Source organism: Aspergillus aculeatinus (genome assembly GCF_003184765.1).
Source record: "Aspergillus aculeatinus CBS 121060 unplaced genomic scaffold BO66scaffold_76, whole genome shotgun sequence".
NCBI lineage: Eukaryota > Fungi > Ascomycota > Eurotiomycetes > Eurotiales > Aspergillaceae > Aspergillus > Aspergillus aculeatinus.
The window spans coordinates 15556-30376 of record NW_020291545.1 but is presented as its reverse complement, the minus strand read 5'-3'; the positions used below and the strand labels follow the sequence as shown (position 1 = coordinate 30376).

Genomic DNA, 14821 nt, shown 5'->3' with positions numbered 1-14821 from the left:
CCATAGCCCTGCACCGCGTTGTTATTCGACTCCCCATGGACGCCTGTATAAAGTAAACAAGAAACCTTTACCATGATTATGGTGCCAGAACTAGGCGCGAGGTAGCACTCCCCCGATCTCGAGCAAGGATGTCTTCAAGGGGGTTGGAACTAGATGGCCAGGAACTGCATCTCGAAGTCATGGATTCAGCCCCAAGCTCAACCAAGGTAGAGCACCGCGAGATTCGAGCTAAGCTTATCGCCGGTTCGGATCCTGGGATGGGCGTGGGTGTACCTGAGCCAGTGTATCGCGATGACGTCATTCTGAGAGCAGACCAGCCGTGGCAGCCTGACGGATCAGGCATCAGGGCACTGCCCTGCACTAGCCGCAGCCAGCCTTGATCCGATCAAGGGTCTAGTCACGTGAGTATGGTCAGACCAACCAACTTGACCCTGATACATGGTAAAGGGGTTATGAAGGGACCGGATAGCAACTACATTCGCCCTTGGACGATCCTGATAGATTGTGATGTGTGAAGTGCCTACTGAATCTGAATCGCTCAAGGACATACAGTCAGGAGATCTAGCTCCCCGATGGGTTAGAGCTCACGAACAACTCCTCAATCAAAAAAATCAGAACCTAGTCATCAATTGCAAATCTATGAATCTATAAGTACACATTCGTAGGTAAACACTCAACCCTAGACGCGAAAAGAAACCCCGGCAATGCCAAACAGAAGGTGAGAAGGTAAGGGAGGAGAGAGGAACGATTAGAGCGTCTTGCCCCACGAGCCATTGCGCTTCGGCTTGAAGGGGGCCCTAGGCTTGGGCTTAGGCTTCTCCACGCCGCTGGGCTCGGGACTCAGCACGTCACGCGGGGGGTGATTCCTGGCGCCATTTTGAGCCGGCTGCCTGCCCTTCAGCGACAGCTTGGGGTCGACATTGGTGAGTCTCAGGCCGGGGATGTTGCCCGTCAGACCCATCTTGCCGGCGACGGACTTCTGGAGCTGGGGTGGCTCCGGGCACTGGAAGCCCTTGACCGCGAGCTCGTTGGCCATCTGGACGAGGCCGGGCTTGTCGAGGCGCATTTGCTTGAGCAGGCGGCCGCCGGCCATGCAGCCGAGGTAGGAGGAGTAGGCGCGGTGCTTGGTGACCTCGTCGACCTCGGCGGCCATGACCCGGTTGACGACATTCTTGGAGCGGGCGGGGTCGGCGGCGGCGGCGAGGATGTCCGCAGCGTTGGGGTGCGGCTGGATGGGGAACTTGCCGGCGTTGACCTTGATGAAGAAGCTCTCGCGCTCGGTCAGCAGCATGACGGCGCGGCCGTCGTTGCCGGCACGTGCCGTGCGGCCCACGCGGTGCACGTACTGGTCCGAGTTGGCGGGCAGGCCGACCTGCACCACCAGGTCGACGTTGGGGAAATCCAGCCCGCGGCCGACCACGTCACTGGCAAACATGACCCCGGAGGTGGCCTCCCGGAACTGGTTGGTCGTCCGCGAGCGCACCGACTGCGACAGCCGCGAGTGCATCTCAAACACCTCGGCCTGGCCCATCAGCAGCTTCTCGAACGCCATGCTCATCAGCGCGACCAAGTTCGAGGTGGCGCCGAACACGATCACCTTCTTCGACTTCTTGCCCTTCATCTCCTCCTTCAGGAGCGCGTGCAAGGCCGTGTAGAGCTGCTCAACGCCGGGCACGACCACCGAATACTGCGGCACGCGCTCGTGGGTGGCGGACTCGTTCGGGTCGAGCGTCGAGATGTGGTGGTATCCGTCGCGCAGTACCACGTTGATCACGTCCTTGACCTTGGGCGGCACCGTAGCGCTGAAGCACATGCCCTGCCACCCGGCCTCCCTCTTGGCGGGAAGCTTTCTCAGGATTTGCCGGACATCCCGCAGGAAGCCGGCCTCGAGCATGGTGTCGGCCTCGTCGAGGATGACGGTCTGGATGTTCTTGAACTTGTGCTCGCACTCCTCATCGTTCAGGTAGTCCTGCAGACGGCCCGGGGTGGCGACGAGGACCTTGGGGTCGCCGGCGATGAACGCGTTGAAGGCGCTGGCCCTGGCCGTGCCGCCGACGGCAACGTGGCATTGGACTTCACGCCGTCGAGGCAACTGGGAGGTGAGCCCATTGCACGTCTTGGCAATCTGCAGCGCCAATTCACGCGTGGGGGTGATGATCAGGACGGCGACCTGGCCCTTGGGGATGGAGGTGTCACCGTGCACCAGCTGGTGCAGGACCGGCAGCAGGAAGGCGACCGTCTTGCCGGTACCAGTTTTAGCTTGGACCAGGCAGTCACCGCGCCAGCCGTTGGGCTGCAGCTGGGTCATTACGCGGTGCTGCACGGGAGTCATACTGTCGAAGCCCAACTTTTCGATAGCCTTGAAGAGCAAGGGGTCTAGTCTGTCAGACACCGAGGCGTAGGTAACCCCACTATCATCAGGAGTGCCAGCGACGGATTCCATGGCGCGGGAAGTGGTGAAGTTCTGGACCCGCGGAAAGAAAGAGTTGACAGAGACGGTGGTTTTGGCTGCGACACGAGGAGAATTCCAGAATCGTGCAGTGGGGACAACAGAGGGAGAGATCTTGATTGATGTGATTTGGGATAGAAGACGACGACTTGTCATGATGGAAGGGGGAGGGAGGGAGGGAGGGAGGGGGGGTGAGGGGTATTTAGGCCAGTGTTTGTTTACCACGAAACCGCTGGTGGTGGTGGCTGCAGTGGATGAACGAGTGAATGAATTCAGTTATTATTCCACTGCCAGATGCTTTGCTGGAGATGCATTGGGTCTCGCCCGCTGAGTTTTCCCCCAATGTGGAGTTGCGACCCACGGGCTGACTCAGCTTTCCGGGAACCTAGCCTAGCTAGGGATAGTTTACCCGCTCCCCCTCTGGTAACTCATCCTTTGATCCATGATCCTTTGTTGACGGCTTTTTTCTCGAACAGCGGGAGAACTTGAGAAAAATTATTCTTAGTATAGCGTACCATCAGGCTACTTGCCTAGGAAAATAGCATCGAAGAATGGAGAAAGTGACAAAGAAAAACAAATACTACCTACACTCTAGTCTATATGTACAGTACAGTACTTCTCGTCCCTTTTGTCTATCCGGCTATCCCAACATATATTTGCTGCGGAGCTTGGCACACACGAACCACACCTCTACGACTACACAGAATCTGCATTAATACTACAATCAAGCCTACGGAGTGGAAACCCAAGTGGAAGAAGAACGTGTGACATTGACATATCACAGCCCAACCCCCGCAGTACACAAAGGCTCAACCCTCGCCCGAGTTGTCCATACAAGTCCATCTATGGGACCAGGTGTTCCGAACAAAGGAAAGACCAAGGAGACCTACAAATATCCACACCCCACTGGAGCTGGTCCACATGTCCTCCCAGCCAGGTATCTACTGATACCACGAAAGCAACAAAGGAAAACACAAAGGCTCAACCCGCGCCGGAGTTGTCCATACAAGTCCTTGTAGGACCAAGATAGTCAGAAGCAACAAAGGGAATGACCAAGGAGACCTACATTAACCCACACCCCCCTGTTGGGTTGGCCAAACATGTCCTCCACAACTGAACAAAGGAAAGACATAGGAAACACGTCCCCCCAAATCCTCCGACACCCGTACCAGCAACTGAAATTGACTTGACTCCAACGCTCCGAACCACGTTGGCAGATGCTGGCACGAGACACCCCTCGAACCGCCGACGATCCCAAACCCCCACTCGATTGCCCCTGTCGTATCGCAGAGTGTTGTCGCAAACCGAATCGCCGTCGAACCGCCGATAACCGTTGCCGTGATCGTCGTTTGCTGCTGTCATTCATCGAAATGTTGTCGCAAACCGAATCGCCGTCGAACCGCCGATGACCGTTACCCGAAGAAGACGTGGTTGCCCGTCTCGTGCTGCTGCCCAACAGACACAAAACCGCAACAACCCCAAACGCCTTCCCAGGTCGTTCACCTCTGTCGTCCTTCGGTGATACCGGCCGCTAGACACTCCGACGAACCGTAAACAAATCGGGTCGAACTCGGGCATTTATCTCTGTCGTCCGTCGGTGATGCCGGCCGCTAGACACTCGTTGGTAACCGTAAGCGAATCGATGTTGGTGGTTCTTCGTCGTCTCTGTCGTTCTTCGGTGGTGCACGATGTCGTCCCGATGCCCGATCTGTGACCTGATCAGCAGTAAAGAGAAGCCGACTTGGTTCTGGTACAACCAAGCCAGGCAGACAAGAGGAAAAAACGAATGGACGACCCAAAGGCCAACAAAAAACAGGAAATGCGAAGCCCCAAAACGAATGACTCAAGGAAATCAAAAGAGTGACAAGAGAAGCCTTCAAAAACAACCCATTCCTCAATGCCTACGGAACTGATCTCTCCATGGGAGGATCCACCGGCTGACAGTAAAGACTGTGGTGGTCTCATTGAAGCTAACACTCTTCTTGGATTTACCCTTAAGAACCGCAGACGGAGCTGCGTTTGATGCAAGGGTGACCTCCAAGAGAGCCTCGGCCCGCTGAGCCCTGGCTTCGGCGGTGTCCCGTCTCGTCCGAAGATGAGTACGAGCATCACCTGGCCCAGAAGGAGTGGACGTGGCCCGAGGGCGCACAGAGGGAGTGGACGTAACCCGAGGGCGCACAGAAGAAGGAGCGGACGTGTCTGTTTGGGACACACGAGAACGAGTGGACGTGGCCAGACGGCTCACATTGGCAGAGGGAACACTTGAAGGAGTGGATGTAGCCCGAGGGCGCACAGAAGAAGGAGCGGACGTGCCTGCTGGAGACACAAGAGAACGAGTGGACGTGGCCCGAGGGCGCACAGGGGAAGAAGGCACCGATGAAGGAATGTTAAGGGTAGCCTCCAAGAGAGCTTGGGCCCGCTGAGCTTTGTCCTCGGTAGACATCGCCCGAGAGCGCACTGAAGGAATGGATGGGGCCCGAGGGCGCACCGAAGAAGGAGTGGACGTGCCTGACGGAGACACACGAGAAGGAATGGATGTGGCCCGCTGGCTCACGGCCGCCATTCTGTCACGAGCGAGCTGAACACGTGCCGCGAAGGCATCTCGTCTCTCCCGAAGGCGAGTCCGAGCATCAGCTGGCTCAGAAGGAGTGGACGTGGCCCGAGGGCGCACAGAAGAAGGAGCGGACGTACCCTGGGAGGATACAACAGAAGACTTCTCAGAAACAAGGGAACGAATGGAAGTCCTTACCTTGGACACAGCGGGTTGCAGCGGGGCGGACTGCATCTCGCGCAAAGAACGGACGCCTCGATAGGCAGGCAAAGGAGTGTGGTGTCGAAGTCCGACGGCGGATGGGCGAGGAGAGGGAGGAAGGGCGGGACAAGAAGGACGTACCAGATCCTTCTTGGAGGAAAGAGAGGGAGGGTAGTAGGAGCGGAGGGAAGACGAAAAGGAAGGGAACGAAGAAGGACACAGACGGGCCACCTGGTCGACTCTTCACGAAAACGGGCAAAAGAATGGAGGGAAGGTCGGGCAAAAAGAAACGAGAGAAAGTAGGGGATCGAGAGCAAGAAGCAGCAGGATATCAACGAAGGATAAGACGTGTTAGCTGGTACTAGCAAGAAATCACCTTTCGGTAGAGAGGAGAAAAAGAGAAGAAGAAGAGGAAGAATTGAAGGGCGGGAGAAGCGGTTTTGTTAACTCAGACGATGGTGTTGAGGAAAGAGCCGTGTAGATGGTGTAGAGAAGGAAGGAGCAGGAGTCGTCACCATTGTTGACCACCGGTTCCAATCGACCATTTTGAGTATGGGGGCTTAGGAGAGCTGGGAGATTGAATTAATGGACTACCTTAGCACCTTGAGATAGGTAACTGTGGATAAAGCACAGAATGTATAGTCCACGGAAAGGCATTATTCTACCTCTAGAGTATCCTTATAGCTGTAGATGAAAGGACAGCCTCAAGTCATTGACGCTGCAGGTCGAGTGATCGGACACGATTGATATAGGTATCGAAGACGGATGAATGCCGCAGACATTATAGTCTTCTCGGTTCATGCCGATGTGGTCTGGGGTCACTAGGGTGAAGTCAACAAGAAGTGAGCAGGTGAGGGTGTGAGGGGGTAAGAGCTGGAGAGCAGGCGCTGAGGCTAAGATGGAGGAGAAAGAGACAAGGGCGAGAATCTAAGATGGTTGAATGCAGAGGTTGCAAGGCAGGTGCGTGGCAACAACGCCCGACAATAGAGAAAAAGCCGGGCAAATATGTATATCTTTTTCCGGCTCGCCGAGCAGCCGCAGCAATCCCAGTACCATAACATCAACCTCATTGACCCGTGTATCTTAGAACTATGAGCTGCTTATAGATGTAATGAACATCAGTGTGTGACTCATATGGAAGATACTTTCAATTGTGATATTGGTCCTTGTCGATGGGTGGGTCAAGTAAGTATTGGAGATAGCCCCTGGCCTGAAGAGCTCCTGCCGGCGGCCAACCCGCAGGCACAGACCGCCTCGATATCGGCAAGGCAGGGTATGCTCAACTTGCTCGTAAGGGAACTGGGCCAAAAGTCCGCTTGTGATTGAAGAAGCAGCAAGTCATGTGATAATTATAGGAAGGAGTCAAACTACTTTCCATCATGGACGAGCTGGCTACCATCCTTTCAATCGTCGAGGTGCAAGAGGGACTGACGCATGTGTGTGGCGAATCAATTTCCCTTTAGCTCTTGTCGAAGGTCCTCCCGGCGAAGATGCTCTGGAAACGTGATGCACTGCTAATTCCGACCGACGCCGTCATCGTGAGCTCTTCAGATGACAGAGACTTCCGCAAACCAGAGCCTTAACATTATCCTTGACTTTAACGATACTGGAAAGTAACTCCACACAAGACAAGCAAGTCCATACGAAACAACCCCATTCGACAGATCGACACAAACCGAAGCCCCAACAACTACAAACATGCCTCTTCTTCGCTCTCTCGCCACCAAGGCGGGCATAATGCGGACCCCCTCCGACCGCGAGACCAGGCTCGAGCAAGAAGGAAAATGGCGCGAAGCACAGAAACTGCGCTTCAAGCAGTATACCAAACGCGCGCACAAACATGACCAAGGCAGGAAGATCTACGAGCTAATCCGCGCCGATCAGCGGATCCTGTTCCAGGTGCAGGCGCGCGCTGCGCAGCTGCAGACAGAAAAGGACGCTGCCCTTGCACTGAAGAACAGAAAAAAGCCTTGCTGGACTACTCGACCTGCCAAAATCGCGCGACTCGAATCGAAACTGCTCGAAGCCAACGCTGAACGTGGGCTGTGGGGGGAGTCGACCGACATCGCAGCCAAACAGCCTCCAACGGAGTGTCTGGACGGAAGCCTTGAAGCGCTCTGGGTCGCAGAGCACCACCGACATAACAAGCTCTCGAAACTCCCGGACGGGCCGGCTAAGCGGGCCTACTTGTCCCTGCATCAGCGATCAGGCTGGCACCTGTCGGAGTGGCAGCGAAGCGAATGCGCGGCGGTCGGGGGATGCTGCGCGCGGGATTGTGGCTGTTGTACGAGATCCAGGTAAGGACTTGCCTTTGACTTATCCACCGGCGGAGATGTCGAGAGATCGATCGGGATTGATGGAAGTGAAAGTGGCGTGCCATACTGACCAAGTTTCAGATGCCCTGATCTTCCGACACTCTACTACGGTCATTGTCTTTCATACTGTCCATGTTGTGCCAAGGCCCGTGGCTTCACCATCACACCGGATAGTATCGACGATGATAAGATGCTACCGGAACTCAAATTGAGCGATTGGTATAACGGAAACGATGACTACGTGTCCCGCTTGATGAATGCGCATATCTGGGGACTATAAATTCTAATGAAGATCCTTGCCTCGGATTGCTTCTTCGCTTTACCGTACATGGCAGTCAGGAAACACTCAGCTGGATTCAATACTCATCCACGCTCTGACATTATGTGACGGTCCTGGGGCCTTGGTGCCTGAGGTGCCAGCTCACCGCCCATCCGGCTGCCTCAGCTAGTTCTCCGATAGCCTCACGTGAAGGAATCAACCACCCTTCTCCACCCTCCAGAAGTGCCGTCATTATGTAATTTATACACAATAAATTATACAAAACAACGACCCAAAATACTGCTGGGCCAAAGGCCCCCAAAAGAAGCCCCTAGAGAAACCCCCCCAAAAAAGCCTCTTGCCCCCCCCGCCTCCCTCCACCCCCAAAAAGCAATAGTCGTCAAGGCGGCAAAGCCGTAGAAGTATTCAAAGCATTTTTGTAATGCTCGATTTTGTTCTTCAAAAACTTGATAAATTCCGCCTGCTCTTTGATTACCTCTCACTGGGTTTTGACAATGGCGCTGGCAAATGTGGACGGCAGCGTTGAGATTTTCCATCGCCTTCACATATTCTTTCCGAAGTTTAATGCGTTCTTCGGCGTGCTTTAGTTCAAAAACCTTTTTCTCCACTGATTTATCTTATTAGCTACTTTAGGGCTGCTAGGTTTATTTGCATCACATACCAGGCAGGCCCAGAATTTTCCTTGTAGTATAGAGGGACTCGGGGTCGAGATCCTTCATTGTCATTGTGGGGAGCGGAGGTGGTGGGCCGTGGGATGGAGACATCGACCCGTAAGCTGATTTCCCAGCAAGTCGCAGTGCCAATGCTGTGAAAAGGCTCGAGAATAGAACATTTGAAACAGGGAGAGTGAAAATGTGTGTCATAGTAGCTTTGTAGGTCCGTTGTCGACAAGCCGAACCGAGAAAAGTACTCTAGTTACATCCGATAAGAGATGTGTCGGCCGGGACTATTGGTGTCAAGCGCAGCGTCATATACTTCAGAGAACTCGTAGACCGAAGGAAAAACGGGTCGCCGTATCGTCTTCGTGGATACCTTCACAGAGCGTACACGAATTATTTCTTCCGTATTCATTCCATCAGCACCTGTACGTTTGTTAAGATAATCAGAGGAGGACTAACCATTTCGACAATTTACTGGCCCGGTCAAAGCTCCGGCGAGTCATTGACGCTGCGCTGCGGGTCGGGCGATCGGACACGATTGAATTAAGCATTTTTGTAATGCTCAATTTCGTCTTTCAGGAGCTTGATATAATCGACCTGCTCCTTAATCAATTCTCCCTGCATTTTATTGCGATTTTCTAAAGCCTCCAGATATTCTTTCTCCTTCTCGGCCTTCTTATCGAGTCGTTTATTTGCTGCCTCATCTAATGGGTCTAAAGCTTCGACTAGACTGACTATTAGCTATTGTCTATTTTGATTGGATGTCTTGTTAGGGCTATACCCGGCAGGTTGAGCATCTTGCGTGCCCTATTCAAATCCTCAACATCCAGGTTCTTTAATTCCATGGTTGGAATAGAGTTTCTATGTAAGCCTCGCTGATTAGATGTAGATCTACACAAATATAGCTCAAGGAGAGGAATGTAGACATACTTTCTTTCGTGGCTGGACCGCCACAGCCAGAAGACGTGCGCCAAGAAGGCTCCTAATAAGAGCATCCCCACGCCACACCCTAGCCCTGCACCCAAAACCACCTCCGTGGAGTGGAGGTTTTTGTCGTTAACACACGTGAGGACGCCGGCTCCCGTGCCGTTCATCTTGGTGTTGGTGCTGTTGCTGTTGCTGTTGTTGCTGCTAATAGTGGTGAGGGTGGTAGTGCGTGGTGGGCTATGGGATGGAGGTTACATCAATGTAGTGCAAGGGGAGGAATATAGCATACTTTCGATCGGTCCGAGACCGGAACCAATGGAACAGATGCATGAATAGCCCTCCGATGAGGGCGCTGGAGATGCCGCACCCAGCCCCTACCGCCACGACGCGCGACGTGGGATGCCAGTTGGCTTCGTTGACGCTGCGGCGAGAGCGGTGCCGTTCATGTTTGCAATATGACAGCTGTGGTTAGATGAAGGCCAATTTCAACGACACCGATATCGAGTTAGACACCGTTCATGTCGCTGGTTGGGGCACTGGAGCCCGACCCGCCGGGGGGGGGGGGGAAGGGTGGGAGCTGAGCCAACGACTTTTGATGGCGGCAGAGCCGCAGCGTTGACCAATCCATGATGCAGCGTTGACCTGCCCCTTTCGTTCTTTTTTCGACGAGCTGGATATGCTCGCTTTGCTCCTTCGCCATCTCCGCGGTTCGTTCCTCGGCTCGCTGGAGGTACGCTGGCATAGGCCCATGACTAAAATCATCGTCAGTTCATCTAACGTTCATGAGATCCTTTTCGTCAAAGATACCAGATAATCCAAGAAGTTAGGGGCTCCATATAGCGCCTCAACAACAAGGTCCTTTGGCCCTATTGTAGGAGTCGTGTGTCTGTATAGTTCTTCTTGTTAGAATGTACAGGTGAAGCTGAGACCGGTGATGATAACAGAACAAGAAACCTTCCATTGAAATATGGACATACCTTTCTTCGTGGCGGAGTCGTCGTCAGATAAGGAAAAGGTGCACAATCCGAGCTCCCACGAAAAGCATCCCCAGTCCGCACCCGAGACCCGCGCCTAAACCTTTTCTCGGTTGAAGGAAGGTTCTTGTCGGTGACACAGGTAAGACCTGTTCAGGCCACCGTGGCATTCATGGTGGTGATGGCAGTGGCTTTCTTTTGAGTAGACTCGATATCAAAACGATGTTGTAGTAAGATTCCATGCAAGAAATAGAACGAAGGCAGAAGACTCCCGTTGAAATCAAGATCAAGACGGTGGCGAGCAAGGGGCACAGTGGCGGCTCTAGCACCGCAGTCGAAGCGTCGGACAATGACGATCGACGTCGAGTGGAGGGTCCTGGCCGTCACGCTCGGCGGGATCGTAGACGTAGGGAAAGGAATAGTTGTGTCAAACAAGACAAGCCGAGCCTTCAGATTGCTTGGATAGGTTTCGCTAATCAAAGGTGGTTTTGGCATCTGTTGGACTGTGACTGGATAGGAAGAGGAGACACCTCCCAGAAACAACATGTATGACCGAAACAAAGCCCCTGTATGGAGGAGTTGACGATCTCAGATTAGGGACTTGGAACCATATGAGAAAGAATTAGATTAGCCATGAAGGCCGGGAGAAGGACTCGAGATGTTGAACTCGCTGAACAGGGTGAATGTAGGGCAAGTGCCCGGATGACAACAGAGGGAAGGGATAACCCACGACTCGGGTGAATCGGGGCCTAGAAATGGGAGGGGTGAATGTGGTGTCCCTAGAACCTATTCAAGCATTCCAGCATTCAAGTATTCTATTGTGCTGCGTCTACAAGTGAATATTAGGATGGCTACGAGAGATTTCCTGAGTTGGGCTCAACTGGTGAAAGAAGATCCATCAGGCGAAGACCTGCCGGTCGAGTATGGTCGGCATTCGAAATTCAGCCACCCAGTGGTTGATTCTATGCTAAGCTGACCGAAGGTGCCAATCCACTGTTTACTCTAACATCAAGAGCTGATTGCATTGTGGTTCGGCCGAATCGACCCAGGGGGTCTAACATGATATAGTTTGAGTATTGTCATGCGGTCTCTGGAATTGCAGTGACTCGGTGTTCGGCTATCTCCAAAATAGTATATGTATTTGTAAAAACGTACGAGGAAATGGTGGCAGTGCTGCTTGCTAAGACAATACTGGTAACATCCACATAAGCTTATATTTGGGTCCAATAAGCTACGCTCAGTCTGGTTACTTCTTGTGAAATAAGCTTATAGCTACCATGAGATACTATGGAGACTGGGTCTAGGCTCTCGTATGGTTGCTTCCCAAGGCCCCCACAACGAACCGCATGAGAAAGTACCTCTATTCGGGTTCACACCGCATATCCCGTCGCTGGAAGCATTTAAATCACACATGGATTTCTTCTTCCTGGGCATTGATCTGATCATCTTGATCACCGGTGGATCGCATCATCTCAGGGTGGCACACGCCGCGCGGTGAGTGCGCCCTTACATCCCGCGACCGTACAGCCAAGCCCTACCCGGCGGTTCCCCATTTTGAACCCAGGTTACCCGCAGCTGCAGACTGGTAGCTATACGACCTCGTTATCAACCACGGAACACGTTACCAGCGACAGAAATGATAATCTCCTCGTATTCAATGATTGGGGAAATAAATTACAGCCCGAGGGGCTTTCTGCAGCGGTTGATCTACAGTAAGTACAATGCTTGGCCATTCATTGTCGACGGTACGATTCAACCTAATCTGTTGGGGTCCCAAGATACAAACAAACGCACTTCTTTGTCGACAGTATACTTGGTACAAGACCAAACATGAACAATGGTTCCTTTGATGATCTAGATGATTGATCGGCCGATCCTTGACAGCTGAAGTGGGCTCCATCAATACGAAAGATAAGAGGCAATCACAGGACTCCGAAAACTGTCCAGAACACGAGTAGACCGTTAACATGGTTTGGATGTCTGTGTGGATGACAGTCCCCGCCCCCTATAAAAGGGCCATTCAATCGAGGACTTTGCTTTCCAAGTCTTCCATGCTCAAACCCATCACCGAAAATCTCAAACACAACTCCCCATAACCAAGACCCTCATCATGCATCTCACCACCAGCCTCACTGCATTGGCTCTGGCCAGCATGGCACTCGCAGACCAAGCTGTCCAGATCACCGATCTGGGATGCTCTCTCAAGGACGGCAATGGCAATTTCCAGTTCGCCGACAAGGCTCATGCGATTATCACCAGCTCAGGTACGATACGCACCCTGACGCCCTCCCATTGAGTGTGGAGTAGTTCGAAATTGACGGGATCGGGCGAGAACAGGCAACAGGAATTTGATCTGCAAGGCCCAGGTGGCCGCCCCAGCGAGCGGAAAGGCCGTGATCTACAGCGGCAAGAACGGGGACGGGCTCTGTAACGCAGCCGGGGGTATTACGGACGACTGGCAGGAGACGGTCAGTGCCAGTGGTCAGGCTACGCTGACATGCCATTTCAAAGAAGGGTAGTCCTGGAAATACTCGTACGCTTGCGCGGTGTCTTCCTCGGTGTGGGGATCACGGCAATTAAGTGTTGCTTGAGCTTGTGGGATGCTGTTCCTTATTGCTTTAGGTTTTTTGTTGACTTCATACGAGTGGCATGTATAGTGCACTGATCCCTTCAGTTATGAAACCAGAATTGTAAGAATGAGTGTACCTCCATGTATATCATTTGATTACACCCACGAGCAGGACTGCGTGAGAAACCGAGTGCCTGCGACCGCCGCAGTAGTTTATCTGCGTAGACGCATACCTAGATTGATGTTGTACACAGATGACGGCATGAATGTCATATAGCAAACGCCGATCTCCTTCATAGGGCTGCAAGCATGCCCCGCCCATCCACCAGAGACGATTTAATTGGCCCTGGTACATTTTCCGACGGGGGGGCATTAATCACCCGCGATAAGCGGGACGCGGGACAGAGATCCTTTCCGCTGGAAGAATGCCCTTTCATAACAAAGATTGGTCGCGCTCACGCGGCTGTCAAACGGAACGTAGCATCCAGGCCGAGCCTGGGAGACGGGTCTCAGGCCCATCGGCGGTGTTCCTCCTCCAGCATGAAGGAGGTGGAGATCATGCAGCGGTGCGGCGCATCCTGACGGCAAGGGGAAACCGGCATGACCCCTCGCCTGATGACGCGCAGACTTGACTGTGATGTCGAAGACTTTCCAGTTTCCTTGAAGCACGACCGCACAAAATGCTGTCTTTTTTTGCTCCCCGCATAACTGTGGATAAATTGGCATTTGTGTCAAAGTTCGACCGCGATAGAAGGAAGATGGCGAGGTGGTCGTTGCTCGTGCTGACGGGCATGCAGATCAGAAGCTTGACAAAGCCTGAGGAGAAGCTGCAGTGTCACATGTCACATTCCCAGGGATGATCTCAACATACCGAGAGCAGTCACGCAAGCATAAATTCTCCTGCGCTCCCAGATCTTGTGCTTTGGAGTTCCGTAGTCGAATCTGTCACTCTGCCAATTTGTTTAGCATATCATCCGAAACCCCTCTGTTCTCCCGGTGCTTCAGAGCAAGAAAAGGAAGGAAAAGTCATCCCCGCAAGATCGAAATCATGGCCCCAGCATCGCTTCAAATGTACCAAGATGCACAGAGCCAGATTCGACAACTCCAGGCCGAGCTCCAGGCCGAGCGCATCAATTCCGAGAACGAGAAGAGGGCAGAGAAGCTTTTGCGCCCGTTCTACAAGGAAGTCCTGGAGAAAAAGAATCCCGATGTCAGAAGTCCCCAGCACGCTTCCCTTCCCCCCTGATCCCATCCTCTCTGGTTCCGGCTTTGGGAAACAAGAAAGGGGGAGACCACAGACAGAAAGAAAAGACTGACGTGCTCGCCAGAACATCGTGTACTCCTTGAGTTCCATCCAGGAGTGGCTTCAGACCTTTTTCGAGACGGTAAATCTGCTCCCGGTGCGCGTGGGAGCGATGGTTCTAGATATAGACTGGCTGACCCTGGAACCTCTCTCGAATCACGCAGGACAAGGACGCAAACGGTGAATTACATTGTTTCTTCTGTGTCAGAGCGGGTGAGTCCGAGTGCTGACGCTTTTTCAAGGATATGTGTCCCCACAGGAGATGATCGAAGCGGCCAAGGGCGAGAAGGAAGAGGACCTTGCCGCCTTCTTCCGCTACTCCGACACAAACTCTGACGTTCGGATCTCTTTCGCTGGTGAGGCTATGATCCCCCCTTTTGCACGAAAGCGGAGATCTCGTGGGCAAATGCTGACCTCTGAGTTACTGTGGGTAGAGTGGGTGATCGTGGGCTTTGTGTGTGCGGAGCAGGAGACCGAGTACAGCCGCGCAGAAAAGAATTGAGCTATTTGTCCTCGATGATCGGTTGCGCTAGGCGTGGTGGGTTGTACCAGGACGACCTTCAATCCGGTCCATTCGGGTGGATATCTTGTTG

General features: G+C 53.2%; 5 protein-coding genes across 5 annotated transcripts; 3 read left to right on the top strand and 2 right to left on the bottom strand.

Moving 5' to 3' along the window:
• Positions 1–621: 621 nt before the first annotated feature.
• Positions 622–2618, bottom strand: BO66DRAFT_396048 (DEAD/DEAH box helicase). Its single transcript, XM_025648373.1, has one exon. It carries the CDS (start codon positions 2603–2605, stop codon positions 749–751), a length of 1857 nt encoding a protein of 618 aa, XP_025498442.1. The 5' UTR covers positions 2606–2618; the 3' UTR covers positions 622–748.
• A 4281-nt stretch (positions 2619–6899) lies between these two features.
• Positions 6900–7796, top strand: BO66DRAFT_443794 (uncharacterized protein; the record flags this gene model as incomplete). The annotated part of the gene is made up of 2 exons (XM_025651539.1): positions 6900–7498; positions 7598–7796. 2 exons carry the CDS (start codon positions 6900–6902, stop codon positions 7794–7796), a joined length of 798 nt encoding a protein of 265 aa, XP_025498441.1.
• A 1202-nt stretch (positions 7797–8998) lies between these two features.
• BO66DRAFT_443793 (uncharacterized protein) lies at positions 8999–10851 on the bottom strand (the record flags this gene model as incomplete). The annotated part of the gene is made up of 8 exons (XM_025651538.1): positions 8999–9180; positions 9237–9316; positions 9386–9619; positions 9672–9844; positions 10117–10134; positions 10190–10248; positions 10360–10453; positions 10519–10851. 8 exons carry the CDS (start codon positions 10849–10851, stop codon positions 8999–9001), a joined length of 1173 nt encoding a protein of 390 aa, XP_025498440.1.
• Positions 10852–12466: 1615 nt separating this feature from the next.
• BO66DRAFT_443792 (uncharacterized protein) lies at positions 12467–12936 on the top strand (the record flags this gene model as incomplete). Its single annotated transcript, XM_025651537.1, has 3 exons — positions 12467–12620; positions 12694–12824; positions 12868–12936. The coding sequence occupies 3 exons, from the start codon at positions 12467–12469 to the stop codon at positions 12934–12936; spliced, it is 354 nt and encodes a 117-aa protein (XP_025498439.1).
• A 1037-nt stretch (positions 12937–13973) lies between these two features.
• On the top strand, positions 13974–14730 carry BO66DRAFT_443791 (EF-hand domain-containing protein; the record flags this gene model as incomplete). The annotated part of the gene is made up of 5 exons (XM_025651536.1): positions 13974–14135; positions 14254–14325; positions 14393–14408; positions 14471–14584; positions 14663–14730. The coding sequence occupies 5 exons, from the start codon at positions 13974–13976 to the stop codon at positions 14728–14730; spliced, it is 432 nt and encodes a 143-aa protein (XP_025498438.1).
• Positions 14731–14821: the final 91 nt, after the last annotated feature.